This window comes from Cavia porcellus, unplaced genomic scaffold, assembly GCF_034190915.1.
Source record: "Cavia porcellus strain 051 isolate PalLab524CR breed Dunkin Hartley unplaced genomic scaffold, mCavPor4.1 scaffold_2, whole genome shotgun sequence".
NCBI classification, from domain to species: Eukaryota; Metazoa; Chordata; class Mammalia; order Rodentia; family Caviidae; genus Cavia; species Cavia porcellus.
This window is the reverse complement of record NW_026947485.1, coordinates 9,524,072-9,540,030: the sequence shown is the minus strand read 5'-3', so window position 1 is coordinate 9,540,030 and position 15,959 is coordinate 9,524,072. Positions and strand designations below refer to the sequence as shown.

General features: G+C 39.7%; 1 protein-coding gene across 3 annotated transcripts in view; it reads right to left on the bottom strand.

Annotated features, from left to right (window-relative positions):
- Window positions 1-15,573, bottom strand: part of Lhfpl3 (LHFPL tetraspan subfamily member 3) — a 484,961-nt gene extending 469,388 nt beyond the window's left edge. For 2 of the 3 annotated variants that reach the window (XM_063237839.1, XM_063237828.1), the window contains exon 1: window positions 15,012-15,573. In XM_063237839.1, coding sequence (XP_063093909.1) covers window positions 15,012-15,441 — 430 coding nt within the window. In that variant the 5' untranslated portion in view covers window positions 15,442-15,573. The remainder of the gene's footprint in view (window positions 1-15,011) is intronic. The other variant, XM_063237820.1, reaches the window with a different exon arrangement.
- Between the last annotated feature and the right edge of the window lie 386 nt (window positions 15,574-15,959).

Below are 15,959 nucleotides of genomic sequence, written 5' to 3'. Positions count from 1 at the left end.
TAAGGCAGAGCTACCTCCACATTTCCCTTTTTTAGTAATGCAAAATTCTTTCCAATATTAAGAAGAAAACTAATCTTGACATCATCAACAGTAGGAAACTTCAATTTTCATATCTTCTCTACAGGACATATGGCCCACACAGTGGGGAAAGATAATGAATAAATGAAAAAATAGCAGAACCGAGAACCCAACTATGGTATTTCAGTGATTTCATTTGGTATTTTTATATTACAACTAAAAGAAACTTACTACATTTCATGCATATCATTGGAAATAGAGATGTTCACTCCTTTGTTAATAATACATAGTTTATCTTTCAAAAGATTCTAATTCACTGTGGGAAGTTCATGAGTTCTGAGTAGTTGGGATTTTATCACTAGTCTGCATATATTAATTCACATTTCTTACATCTTGCTTTCCCTTCAGCAATAAATAAATTGGTACTTTGATATCTAGACTTCATGTAGCCACAGAATTAAAGCAAAGTCAAGTGAACATTATCCAAAAAGGAGTTACATTTGGGGAAATGTGGCAGGCCAAATGACCCCAAAAGTCTGCCAAACAGAAGTCCTCAGGGGTAAGACAAAAAGACAAATGAAAACTCCAGAGAAGTAACTAAGTACTAATGATGAATTAACTTTAGGGGCATCAACTGATCGCTTATGGTTAAAAGTTGGCTCTTCTTGTTTACTAATCACAGGATATTAAAACAGCAATTGCTAGAATAAATTGAAAGATTTACATATGGGTGGAACTTTATAAAAACACTATATTTCCTTTAGATGATGTAAGAGAAGTAGAATATAAAATATTAAACATACTTAACATAAATTCAATATTAAACATAATTTGCACGAGCCGTGCCAATAAGATCTCCATAATTTTTTACAATAACTTTGGCTTTCTTTCATGAATGTGCTTTTCATTTTGTTTTATGTTTGAGATAGTTTCATGAAATTTAGGATCAACCGGCCATGGTGGAACTTAGGCAGCTTATTCATCCGCCTTCTTGGTAAGCCCCGCTGGCGCCGGCCAGGAGGAAAACCAGTCCTCCTGTAAATCCTCCAGGAATGCAGACTGAGAATCAAACACCATCCTGCCCTGTATTAACTGGGGATAGATGACTCAGCATCTCTTGGGATGATGACCATATGCAATATAACAAATATGGGGGATTTCCTTCTATTTTCTGTTTGAAGGCAAAGATTGTTTTCACTGTTTTGTTTTGTTATGTTTGTTTTGCTCTATTCAATACTCTTTCAATTGGTTTTATCTGTTTTTTGTTTTTATTCTGTTTTTGGTTTGATTTCACTATTCCTAATTGACTGGACAACTATTGAGAAGATAACGAGATATACTATGGTACCTATTACTACCATCCCAGTATCCTGTGAAGTTCTGTACCAATTTCACTGCATTGTCTCGATTGGCTCTGTTCTGTCTTGTTCTGTTGTATTTTTACTACCTTCAAAATAAAATGTTTAAAAAATTAAAAAAAAAAGAAATTCAAGATCAAAACTTGTAATTATGCCCTCCAAAAATCTTATGCAGAGAGGTAGGCTTTTATCTTCCATAGAACTTCATAGCAGCTGAATTACTGTCTTAGTAACCCAATTCAGAAGTTAGAAAAAGAATAAATAAAAATAGAGCAAATGATACTTTTAAAAAGTGAAAATTACTACTATAAAACAAAAGAATTTAATGAGGAAGAGTAATAAAGTTAAAAATTGGTTAAGACTAATAAAGTAAATATGTGGCAAAATTGATCCAAAGAAAGCAGTGAAGACACAAAAAGCTCAGGAGTGTGTACTGTAAGCATCTTTATGCCAAAAAATTTGAAAATGTAAGTAAAGTGGACAAATTTTTAGAAAAATAAATCTTTGCAAACTGACTCAAAATGAAAATGAATGATTCTATAAAAAAGAAAGAAATGTAATCAGTACTTGAAAATCAATTTAAAAAAACCACTAAGCTTATATACTTTTACAGGACAATTCTGTTAAACATTCAAGGAACATTCCATCATACACAAATTCCAATCACTCCAATCATACACAAATTCCCCTAAAGAAGACAGAGGAATCTCAACTTTTATGAATCTTGTATAATTATGATACCAAAATTAAGGACAGTACGGTCAGCAGAAAAGAAAGACAAATTTACCCATGAGAATATTTTTAAGATAATTAATTAGAAGAAACTGAGTCTCACAAACTATGGCAAAACTGATTTTATTTTTTAAACACATGATTCCTTCCATATTAAAAAGTCCAGTGTTATAATTCATCTCACCAGTATAACTGAGTATTAATTAAGAAAAGCAATATGATCATATGTACAAGAAGTACATTCTGCAAAATTCAACATGTGTTAACAATTTAAAACTTCTTATTAACAGAAGAATACAATGAGGGGTTCCTTAAAGTAAGCATTTGAGAACAATAAAAATGTACTACATGTCATATTAGTGGTGAAATATTCAAAACATTTCCTTTAAAAATACAAACAAATTAAACAATTTGTTAGGGATGCATTATTACAAAGTAGTGATAAAACTACAAAGAAATGTAAAGTAATGCCATGAAACTCAAGAAAACAGCTGCATCTGGAGGGGAGGAGGATACAATCAGGACAACAAGGTAACTGGCACATAAGTGATCGTTGTATTATGCTTTACAGCACACACAAACACATGTGGGCACATACACTAAATGTAAAGTCGTGGCTAGGCTACATGTTATATGGTAACATAAGAACTACAAAAGGAAGTTTTAAAGCCATCTGTTTTATTATGTGAGTTCAATCTAGATTTGTTAAAAATAATATTTCTGTATCGATCTTCGGTAACACTTCAACACATTTGGGGGATAAATTCTGAATGAAGTTCTTATGTTATTGTGAGATTTGGAGAGGGAGAATTAGATGCAGGATTCATTCTATTACTTGAATAAATCTATCGCAATTAAAATTTTAGTATTTACGGACCATCACTTACAATCATTAGGTTAGCTTTTTGGAAACCTATTTTTAAAAAATCAATTCCTTAATAGTGCACAAAGGAAGGAGAAAGCCCTTGTCAAATGAACTCATATTGATTGCAGAACCCTCCCTCCTTGTTACATGCACATAGAATTCAGTCAAAATTTCTAAGTGGTCCCACTGCAATGCTGGTAAGGCATGACATCAGCAGTTCCAGGATTTATATTTGGCCTGGTCAAGCATGCTTAGCACGGTGGACACTGGGAACATAGTAGGGCACTGGAGCCAATGAGGAGGAATTCTAGGCATCATTTGCTTACAAACTACACATCTGTGGGCCACGTTCTGAGTTTTTGAAAATATTATTTTTAAATTTTGAAAAGTCCCTGAAGTTTTCAATTTTACTAGAAGTAGAATTTCCAGCTCTATTGTTTTAGTTTTCAAAACAAGTTCAAGGCCACTGCAGAGACCAGTCACAATGATCACCGAGCCCCAAAGCCTGTGTATAATCTTGCCGCTTTACGTTCCTCACCTTCTCTTCAATTTCCAGTGGTCGATCCAAATATCCCCATTTTTTGGACTCCATGTTAATATAGTCAAAATGCGCTTATGTGGGAAAATCATCCCAATAAGTCCTCTAAAAGGTAGGCCACTTTAAATCACAAAAGCTTATTCAAACTCCTGATCGATAACAGAAACTGATTTCAGAGAATTTTATATCAAGGCAAAGGGCTGCAGAAATATCTAGGGAGAGCTGGCTTTTCTTTTGAACAGAGAAACTTTCCTTTCTACTGCATGTATCTTGATGAATCCTTTTTAATATTATTTCTCAACATTCATATTTGTCCTGCCCTCTCCATCCCCTAAAAGATACTATCCTGGACTTAATGTCAATGAGAAAGTAACTCTGGACTTGACCCCATGAAAGGCAAAGTTCTCAAAGCACAAGCTCACAGGGCTGGAGCTCCCTCTAGAGCCCATCCTGCCGTCACTGGAGGGGTCTTCAGTAATGTGGACCAGGGCTGCATGGTTCCTGGCCCTTTCCCTATCCTACCTCACCTCCCTGGAGAACCTTTCCAAAAGACTGGAAGGCAGCTGCAAGAACAGAGCACTTCTCTATGCCCCACAGGACTCTCAGCTGTGCTCACCGGGTCCCCAGACACAAAGATTCTGGCTGAGCATATGCATTTAGTAAATTCTCCTGCAACAGCAACAGCGGATAGAGGGCCACGAAAGGGATCTTGATTGTATGTGATAGAGCAGAGAATGTTCACCTGCTAATGTTCAATCCAGTTGTTTTGGATCATAGGCATAGACATTAGCCATAGCAAAAATTATATTCTCATTTTTAAAAACCTGATGACTTAAACCAAAATGAAAACAGAAATAAGAAGCAGTTTTAAAACTTACTTTAGAAAAGCTAAAGAAATGCAAGGAATTAACATGTTAATGAAAACCTAAGCAATAGAATCCTCACATAGGCATACTTGCTTCACTGCTTAGAAAGAAAGGAAGATTCACAGGTGTAATACCAATATTAAGAAATCCAATTTTCAATATATTTTTTGATACATTTAAGACAGCACGGGGCTGGGGATTTAGCTCATTGGCATAAGCGCCTGCCTGGAAAGTGCAAGGTCATGAGTTCGATCCGTGGTACAAAAAAAAGCACAAAAAAATGCTACTTCTAATTTGCTACGTGATGCTATTAGAGATTAAAATACTCAATTGTGCTTTTGATAATGTGCAGAGGAAATAATTTTGATAATACTGGATAATATTTCTCCATCACTTGAAGAAACTTAAGAATGCTAAGTGCTTGGATCTTAACACAATCAAAAAATTGGTCCATATGGTTTTTAAAATGTGGCTTTTTCTTTTCAAGATGGTTCAGTTAAAACAGTTCAAAATAATCTCCAAGATTCATTCATTACCTGGAATCATTATATAAGGCAAATAAAATGGAATAAAATAAAATAAAGTAGACTTGTTAACATAAAGCTAAACTCTTCACTGACTGTAGTGCTTTTGTTAGTAATGGACAACATCCATTATAGGAATGACAGTGGCAGTTTTATGACACCATGGTTGATAAAAGGCACCCACAGCGATTATCTTTCTTGATCCCTGGAATAAGATAGGTGAGGCCCAGCAAAGTTATGACATTAAATTGTCTTTCATTAGGTTGTACAATGGACGTTCAGTTTCCCGCTGATTGAATTTTGTGAACGCTAACCACTCTTCAACCCTAATCTCTTTAAATTAGCGCTAGTGATGGTGGTGGTAATAGCAGTAATCACAGCTACCAGTTTTGAGTACTTACATGCTAATTTCGGTTTTAAGTATATTATGTGTTTCCATAATTCTAAGAACACAGAAAGCAGACACTCCTATTTACAGTCATTTTAGTTTGAGGAAATCTAATTCCAGATACCAATCTGTCTGGATTGTTATTTTTTTTGCTTCAATCTCATCTATCTTTGATTGTTTTCCTAATATTTAATTTTTTTAAAATCTCAGCAGTACGTGTTTGGAATACACAAGGGTTACATTCATCTTAGGCAGAAAGCGCGTGTACGTAACACATCTGGATTCCTTTTTATTCCTCTCCTCCTCCACACCCTCTCCCTCCTTCCATCTTTAGATCCCCACAATAAACAAACAGCAATACCAGGTCATATATAGTTTTAATCTTCATAACTTTCATCTCTATTTGGAATAAAATTTCTGTAAGCCTTAGAAAAACAAAGTTAAGAATAGTTACATGATGTCCTCCAATGATGTCATTCAGCTACCACATTGCCAACTCAAGATGCAAAGATTCTGACCACTGTTGGTTTCCCTTTCTTACCTTAATTCCCCCAGAAAAGACTCGGGTTCTCCCGCACTGTTTGTGTGATGCACCAACACCACTTTCCCCAACAACAAAAAGAAGCATTTCTATGTGCTCATGTGCCTGTCTAAATGTGAGGTCGGGCAGGTACAGAGCCAGTCAGTGGACACTCTTCTTGTCCCACAGGAACCCACGGGTCTAAGAGAAATGCTGGGGAGAGCAGAGATAAAACCAAAAGGACATGATGGGAAACGCATGAAGCTCAGGCTGCAGGTTGGAAACAAATGGAAAGGTGGTACCTCATCATGTCTACAGAGGAGGAGAGGCAAGCCTCGTAAACACAGAGTAACGGTTTTCTGGCAAATAGCAGCTCCTGCCCATCAATATGACACAGAATGGCGAACATGCATATTGAAGACTTCATCAGAAAATGCACATTGTGCTGTGAGGCAGAAGACAACGGTAGAAATAGCCTTGTCCCAGGTATCTATCAGATGCATGTGAGTCTGAATTTTACGAAGGTATTCCTTTGGTAAGATTTTTAATTTCTCAGACTCAGGGACAATGGGTTGGCGGGCAAGAAGGAAGTCTGATTTTGGCTCAAATTACTTATTGGCTCTGTGACTTTGAACAAATCTATTTCTTTTATCTACAAAACAGACATGACAATACTAACCTCATTTTGTTGTGAGAGTTCACTATAATAAACTAGAGATTTTATAAGCAGTAGATGGTCAATAGTATGTCCCTTATTATTTCTTTATCAAAAAGGGGAGATTATGTTAAATGATTTTTAATATTCTGTCAATTTTCAAATGACTATGTGTCTACATCCAGTTGGTGTTAGATTAGGATTATTTGTTGAATATTCCTTAGCTATACAGTTGCTCAGAGGCGGATCGTGCCATTTTTATAATAGCACAGGAAATCAATTAAATCACATCTGGGAAAATAACTCTAATTTCCAATCAGTTCACAATCTAACTGAGCTATTTTAGCAATAAAAGTTACAAATGCAAGCAAGAAAAGGAAAATATACCAATTCATTAAGTCAAGTATATTTTGTCTAATCTACCTTCAAATAAAAGTTACTTATTAATAATGTAAATCTTTCAAAAATTTCCAAATATAATTCTTTTTCTAAATCATCTTATCTCTTTATCTTATAGCTATTTTGACTACAACCAACAACAAACAATATATTTTAATTACAATCTATTCCACACACATGTGTAAGCATTGCAAACATTTCAGAAAATAAAAGTTTCATAAAATCCTTATACTCTGCACTGAATTTAGATAATTTCATTCTCTATTCTGTTTTAATTCAAATTCTAATGTTGATCATTATCTACTAAACTAGTATCATAGCCATCACCAACTATGGTTTGTAAAACATTACAACAAAGCCTTCTTTTCTTTATAAAGACTCTTGTAATGCACCATGTGACCAGTGCTGTGCTACGTCCAATCAACTGGTTAAAATGTTTAGAAAGATAACAATCACATCTTAATATGTGGAATCAAAAAGCGATGAACGTAAAAAGGAGGCTACTATGAAACAAAAGGCTGGATGTGGTGGCGCACACCTGAACCCCAGCACTCGGGAGGCTGAGGCAGGAGAACTCCGCCAGGTAGAGGCCAGCCTGGGCTACAGAGTGAGTTCAGGCAGCCTGAACTACAAAGAGAAACCCTGTCTCAGAAAGACAAAGAAACAAAGACAAAAGGGAAGAATGAGGGGGAAGAGGGAGTACATGGGTGTATTTTAGGGGGACACGACATGATCAAAGTGTATCAGTTTCCCCCCAAAAAAACATGGGAAACTAGAAAGGAAGGTAGGTAATGGAAGTGGTGGTAGCAATAGTTAAAGTATGTTATGTGCACATACAAAAAAATAAAATTGAAAAATAAGAAATGTAAGTATTCGGGCAACTAATAAGTGACATCATGAAAACTCATAATATCACCATTTATTAATAAACTGAAATTTAGATGAACTAAAGTCACCTACTGAAACTCTGTATGTTCTTAAAATGCTCTGTAAATATATTTACTGAAATATCACTGTAAGTTCTCTACCTCTGAAGGAATCACAGAATGAAATTTAGTCTCACAATGCATAACTAGATCTTTAAAAAAAAACTGATAACAAATGCTTGTCATCAAATTTTACAAATTTAATCATCTCAATTTTTCAGCCACCATAAAAGAAGCTTGATCATTTCTTCCCAAGAAGAGCTTGACTTTAGTGTCTGTAATAACTCCCCGTATGGCGCAGACAGCCCTAATTTCCTTTCTTGGTAACTGGGTAACTGAGAATTTCACACATTATAAGGCGTATTTTCATTCTCCGCTTGTCCTGCTCCAAATACACATTTAAGTCATCAGTGATGTCAGGATACAAGCTTTGATTATATCAAATTCCACAGGCTTTCCCTCTGAAATTTCATCATCTCCTTTCCAGTCATACTTGGTTTAGATTTGGTGTCCCTCATCTCTGTCCCTGGCATTCTTCCTGTTCGTCAGTGAAGACGCACACTTCCCATTTTAATTCTGCAGCACCTCGCTGTTGGTCTTCATTGAACCAGCGAAGCATCAGGCAACAACACCTTCTTTTTCCATTCTCCAGAATATCCCCAAAAGGAGCCTCCAGACACTTCAATAAATGGCTCTGTGATACAATCTATTCTAAGACTGAAATTACATTCTATCCAAACCCCTTTCAGATGTTATTTTGTAACAGGGCAAAGAATGCACAGAACTCTTTTGATTGGCTAGGTTCGGCATATCTGCTTCTAAGTTAAGGCCTCCTTCAAATCCATCTATCATTCATTTCCATTACCTTTCACCCTGATTCCACTAGCCCTTTCATTGAGAAGACATAATCTCAAATATCAAGAAGTCAGAAAATTAACTTTACTTAGTTATCATGTAGGGTCTTTTCCTCCTACTGAGCAGCCCTTACCATACTGCAGACCTTGGGTTTCCTGAGGCTGGGAAAGACATCAAAAGTCACGGACAGCCAGGAAGGCTTGCTTTCTTGTCTCTTTCGTTTTGTCCAATAGTAAATAGTCAGACACGGTTTATGTCCATGTTGGTCAAAAAATTCTGTCTTCCCCTCACAAGCCACTCGTGTTTGTTTCAGCAAAAGAACTGAGAAAGATGCTTGAGATTACTTTTAAGACTATTTAAATTATAAATGCTACTATTACCCTGCACCAGGGGAGAATCACGGGAACACAGTCATAATTTAAGAGCTTGGGCCAAGGATATAGCTCAGTGGCACAGTGCCTGCCTGGCAAGCACAAGGTCCTGAGTTCGATTCCTGGTACCAAAATAATCATAATAATTTAAGAGCTTATGTTTTTAATTATGATATAAACTATGTGAAAATTCAGGATTCTGGGGAGGTTGTTGTTTTTCCTGTTTTTGAAATTCTACAATGACTTTATGTAACATATGTTTAAGTCGTCATCAAGTGACCACTACTTGCTATTTGAAGCAGTACCTTCCTGTCATTCTTAATATTTTATTATTAGGAATAAAGATTAGCTCTTTTATTGGCATTTCTTCATATTGAACAAAAGTTCCAATTGACTCATTATGATAAGGAAAATTCGCATTAATTAAAGCTGGTGCTGACCCCTAAGGTTCAAATACATTATGGAAATTACCCTTTGAAACTAGCTCTGTTATCACGGTAGTAAGTCCGCCTATCAGAATTCTGGAGTGTTCTGTGCTTCATACGGGTGTGATCTCAGGTTCTCTCTAACCCTCTCCCACAGTTTATCTCCTCATAGCACCTGCAAGAGGGCACCGAGCACAAACTGCATCTCTAGTGTATGCTCTCCTGGTTTTTTTTTTTTTTTATTTAAAATTTGGCTTGCTCTCAAAGATTTCTGAGGTATGTAAATAAGCATAATATACTGACCCGGCCATCTGGACTCTTTCCTGAGTCACAGCATCATTCTAAACAAAAGCAGGAATTACCAAATAGGTGTTTCATGTGCAGAATCCGATGTTCCACACTTTGACCAGACTTGTATTGCTTATTAAGTATAATATATAAGCAATTGTTTACATTTCTACGGTGGAAAAGGTGTTCAATATGAGGCCTTGCACCAACAAGGGAAGTGGGGGTACTCCTCACAGTACATCAAATGAGTTATAAGCGACCTGCTACTTTTCACAGATACTCATTTAAAATCTAGCTGTTACAAAAATTGTTTTGACATTCACATTAATGTATTTTCTAACATTGCCTCAATTGTCACATTCCTTGTCATGCTACATGTAAGAAAAAGAAACAGTTTCTAAAATTATTTCGGATCACTTCCTTGACAGTTTGTTTTGGTAAACAGCAAGTTCTTTTTGAGAATACATTAATTTTCAAATTGACAGATAAAATTGTATATATTACTATGTGCAACCTAATAAGTAGAATATGTTGTTGGAAAATAAAAACTTCTTTTTCTAGCCGTACGCAATCTTCCCTCTGTACCTGACAGAAGGCTTCCCATGTTCTGTTAGGGGGAAAGTGGTCTTTGGGATACTCCACAGCTGAATTTAGGATGTAATCACCCTCTTTGAGGCAAGCACTCCTCCTCTTCAGCACGAACTAAGGGGTAAGGCGCGGTGGTGATTGTCCTGGACACCAAATCTGCACCTGGGTAAATCTCAAGGTCACCCCTCTTCAGAGCACCCTCTTCAGAGACCTGCCTAACCCACCCAACTCAGGTGAGGCAGGCTCCCCAGAATCCAAGAAGTCTGTCTGCACAGATGTAAGAAATGGGAAAACCCAAAACCCCTACCTTCCCGGGGCCACCTCTCTTCACGAGAGAAAGCCTGATATCTGGATCCTTACATAAACCACCATTTTAAACGATGTGGATTTTCTTTTTCTCATAAGAAACTAAATAGTAAGGGAGAATTTCCTGAAGCCTGAGATATGACTGCTTATCTCCCCATGTTATAGTAAAGATCATTACATATACATCATAAAAGCCTCCCTTTGGGAAAAACATTATCACAAGTTAGGCTGTCAAATCACAGCTATTACCATCCAAGAATAAAGAAGAGCTTTTTCACTGTGGTCCTGATGATGCCACTGAGAAAAATAAGAGCACACAGCTTTCCTCTCCCACGGAAGCACACAGGAACTCTCAGCTCACTCCTTCCTCTCATTGTCCACACCACGAGTCATTACTTTTTCTATTCATTAACTCAACAATATTTTGAATATCTCTTCCATCAGACATTGAATAACCACTGTGTGCCAGGATAAAACAGTAAGTTGTGACAGTCACCGTAACACCACTATAGTGCTGCTTATAAGCAAGACACTAAGCATAGGCACGAGCTCATTTAATCTTTACATTAGTCTCCTGGAAACTGTGTAAATATATGCCTATTGCCATAGGACAGATAGATTAATTTCACAGGTCATAGAACGTCAGAGCCAGGCTTCAGACCCGTATCTTTTAAGCCTATCATCCACGTGCGTGACCTCCATGCCATATTTTAAAATAAGTTCTTAGAGGACTTAAATGAAGTGGAAAAGACAGACAATAACCTCACAAACAGCCAAACATTGTCAAGATCTATAAGCAAATACCAGGATGCCATGAGAAGGAACAGCACAACACCACAAAGGCGCTCCCTGAGACTAAGAAAGGACAGTGATGATGTTGGTGGCTCTCGTCTCATCTATCCACAAAGTTATACAACCTAAGAAAGCAAGACGGCTAGAAGGAATTTGAGGATGAAGGCTGGGGGGAGTCGACTAACACTTCAGCCCTTAGAGCCCGCCATGAAGCCTTGTCTTCCCAGTGGACCTTCATTTTGTGACATACTGAGGAGACATGTGGAACCTAGGAACATCATTCAGTTCTCTTATCCCTCCTGAGGGAGAAAAGCCAACCTGGGTCCAAATGAAATAAGTAACTCCTCACCAAGAAACCCACAGGAGAGAAAAACTTAAATTCTACTTTATATCTAAGTTTATACGAAACAGATTTCCTTAGCACATAATGAGCACAGGGTTCTGGAAACAATGGACTGCAAGGCTTATTGGTAGTAAATAAGTAAAACATCTTTAGGAGATCCAGCTATTTGTAGACTTAGAAACAGACCAAAATACTGTTTTTGCTTTAAGGAAAAGAAATGCTAAACTTTATCACCCTACCTGACTAATTACAGATATACTCTTTTCTTTTTAGTATAAGAGAAATCACACAGACAATAGAAAGTTTCTCTTTTCTTCTGGAGAAGTCTGCAGATTTGGGGAAGTTTTGCATCACTATCATTATTTATTCTGTATATTATTTTATGTCTTCAGTCTTTACATAAGGAATTGTCCATAAATACGGGGTTACATCAAAAAGTCATTCTGTTTTAGCTTCTAATGCTGTTTCCTACTTGCTCTTCCCTGAGGGTGATAATGATTTAGAAAGTAAGGTGTTCATAATGATGTCTACGATTCCGCGTGTACCACACTTCTACACAGGTGAGTTATATTATTCCCAGGTCCAATAAAGTAAGTCGTTTTTCCGGTTCACTGTTCTGAATCATAGCAAGATTAATTCTCAGTGTACTGCCACAAGATCTCTTACTTTGTCACCTTAATGTATAATTTCATACTGTATTATGTATTTCATTTGGCTTTGATTTATATTATTATAATAAAAGGCCTGGATAACTAAATATACAAGTTGATTACTTGACTTTTAACGAGGGTTTGCATCTCTAGCAAGAAAATGTAACATTAAATCTCATCTTTCATATTCAGAAAATTATAGTTGAGATTATTGAAGGTACTTACAATATATATATATATATATATATATATATATATATATAGAAGAGGAATAGTCCAAGGGTTAGAAGTTAAACTTTCAAAAAATTTTAGTCAAATTTCTTGTTAATATTGTGGTACTTAAAATCCTGACAACAAAGTTAAATGTGTTCTTCAAAAATATCTTCTATATCTCATTCCTTTAAAAAAATCTGTGAATATAACTGGCTGTGATTTTTATTTGACCCATCCATCATCCTAATACACTCTTCTTTTAAAAATATACTTCATTACAAATGGAGGTTTAAAAGTCCACCACTGAAAAAACTACAGTACCCCAAAGGAAGTAAATATGTCTATATTCTCTGTCATACAATCACCATGCTTTGCTTATCATGGAATAGAATAGTATATTCATACCAAATGTCTGAAAACACAACATTAAATTTCAAAAGCCTGCAGCAAATGATTTTTGTGTGCTCTATTCCAGCAAAAGGAAAGAAAATAACATTGTTACAGTTGTAGTTTGCATTAATGCAAAAGCTGGTAATTCTTTCCAAAAGTGATTTTCTTTCTTTTCTTGAAAATGTAGGTTGAGAATGTAAACATCTCGCAAAATAAAGTATTTCATAATGCATTGTTAAGAAATCAGGTGCAAATTACTTTCAGACCTTTGAAAAACAATCTAATTTGAAACACCAGTCTAAATAGGTCATTTAACTCAGAAAAATTAAAATTAGCTGTGCAGGGTCAAATCTTTTGCTAAAATATTGGCATCCTGTTTGTCCTATTCTCTTCAAAGTCAAACCAGAGCTCAGTGTCAAGAATAATCACAATATATTAGTTTATCCCAAAGTTATTCTGCTCATAGGACGTTATAAAACTTAACATTATGTATAGAAACGCAGTGAGAGGGTTGTCAGGAGGTCAGGGGAGGTGGTGAGTGGGAGAAGGCTAAGGTGAACTTAAATCCAGGGGCTAAGCATGAGGAGGAGTGGCACTCTGCTGGTCCTCTAGCAGCCGAGTGTGTGCTTTTTACACACACGCTTTCACAGTCAATGCAAGTCAAAGACAGCCAAGACGCATGTAATACAAAATAAATAGTTCCACACAAGTTTAGTCTCCCATGAGCTTCTCTTTTCTTATATCACACGAACAGTGCAAGACTCTGAACCTTAGTGTTGTCCTGCACCTTTAAGGATTTAATCTTCCTGAGACTGGTAAACTCAGGCATTAAATCCCTAGTCCCCAGAAAACCTTTCCAGGAACAAGATGAACAAGAAAAAATTTAAGATTTATAAAATAGAAGGAGCCATGAAATAAAAGGCAAATGAAAGTTTAGCTGCCTGGGACACTCAGTGTATCTGCACAACCAGAACATCCATAAAATCAAAAGGAACTCAACGGTGTGTTCTAAAGGATCCAGGATCCAGGATCTTTTGACTTGGGAAAGAAGGGCATGCAAGGTGGCTGGCGGAGAGAATGGCACATCAGGAGTCTTCAACAGCCACCAGGAAATGCACTCCCTGTCCCTTCTGGGTTAAAAAGCAACTTCGATGATCAGGGAAAAAAGTCCTTTCCTAGTCTCCAGCCGGCTACAATCCAGCATCTACAGGGAGCGTGATCAGAGACGCTAAGGACCAGGTCTTTTCTTTGCCCTCTTCCCTGACGCTGCTTTCTCCCAAAGGAGAGGAAGAGAAATGCTGACTCCCTCGAGACCTCTGCCTGCTGGAAGGCGAAGTGGAAGGACTGCTCCCCTGATAAGGAGGGAAATGAACGCTTGGCGTTGGGGACTTGCTCCGGAACACCCCATGCTACGTCTTTCTTAAAAGGGTGAAATCCAAACTAGAATTAGGATTCACTCGCATCCAGATGGATGATAAAATATTTATAACTGCCCAGGACAGAAACAGTTTCACTTCAACTCCCCCGCCACACACACACACACACACACACACACACACACACACACACCCCAGAGCCATGACACAAATGGTCCCAGAGAGAAGGCAGAGCGCACAGGCTTTCTGCTCCCACTACGACCTCTTCAAATTCGCTTTTCAGTTGCCAGTGTCGCTGCTTAGCCCTCAGCTTCCCACGCCCCACCTCTCTAAGCCCCAGACTCTGAACCCCATCTTTAGTTCCCAGCGACTCAGCCCCCGACAGCCGCTCTGCCCCCCGCGCGCCCCTCTGGGTGGCGTCCCTTCGCACTTGAGGTTCTCCAAACCCTCAGACGCGGCGCCAGCGCAGGGCTGGGGAACCCCGGGGGTTCCGGCTTCCGAGGCTCCGGTACCCCTCGGCCCGCAGCAGCCCGGGAGGACTAAGTTGCCTCGCGCCCGCGGCGCGCACCCCGTCCCTCCCACGCCCCCTCTCGGCCCGGGCGCCCGGAGGTGAGCGCGTACTCACCGGAGGTGAGCTGCATCCAGGCACAAATCTTGTACACAGTGGCCGTGTTGCAGAAGAAGAAGAGGGTAAAGCAAATGATGCAGGCGATGATGAGCATCATGGAGAGGCCGATGAAGAAGGAGGCGGCTTTGAAGGCGCCCGAAGGCAGCGTGGAGAAGTCCGTGAAGCTGCCCCTGCAGGTCAGCTCCCGGGAGAAGCCGTTGCCGATGCAGTAGTGGAAGAGCCCGAAATAGCCGGCTTGCGGGGTGTCCACGCCGTCGCCGATCCAGTAGGGCTGGATGAAGCACACCACGTTGACGATGGCAAAGCAGATGGTGAAGATGGCCCACAGCACGCCGATGGCCCGCGAGTTCCGCACATAGTTGGTGTGGTACAGCTTGGCAGCCTCCTGGGCCGGCAGCATCGCGGCGGCGGCGGCGGCCCCGGGCATCTCCCCCTCCTCCGCCGCCTCGGTCTGCGCCTCCCCCGCCGCGCGGCGCGCAGGAGACACTCGCGGAGCCGCGCGCGCCGCAGCTGCCCGCCTCGGCCTCAGCCCCGCAGCCCCAGTCCCGGAGCCCGCATCCTCGCTCCCGGAAGGAGGCGGGGAACACCGAGCACCCCTCCGGCTCGCCGCACAGCCGCCCGGCCCCCTCCTCCCTGCTCCTCCCTCCCGGCCGGGGCTCCAGCCTCCGCTCCACCCTCCGCCCGCTCGCTGCCGCCGCCTCCTGCTGCAGCGCGGAGGGCAGCGATCCAGCGCCCCCCGCCCCCTGCGCTTCCCGCCTCGCCCCCACCCCCGGCCTGAGCCCCAGGCGCGCAGAGCCGGGGCGACCCCGGGACACCCCCGAGTGGGGCGCGCCAGCGGAGACGCGGGCCTGGAGTGGCGGGCTGTGTGATGGGGTGGGGGGAGTGGCAGCACCCCAGGAATCCCAGAGGCACCCCCTTGGACCCTGTTTGCGTTAGGGGCCCCGC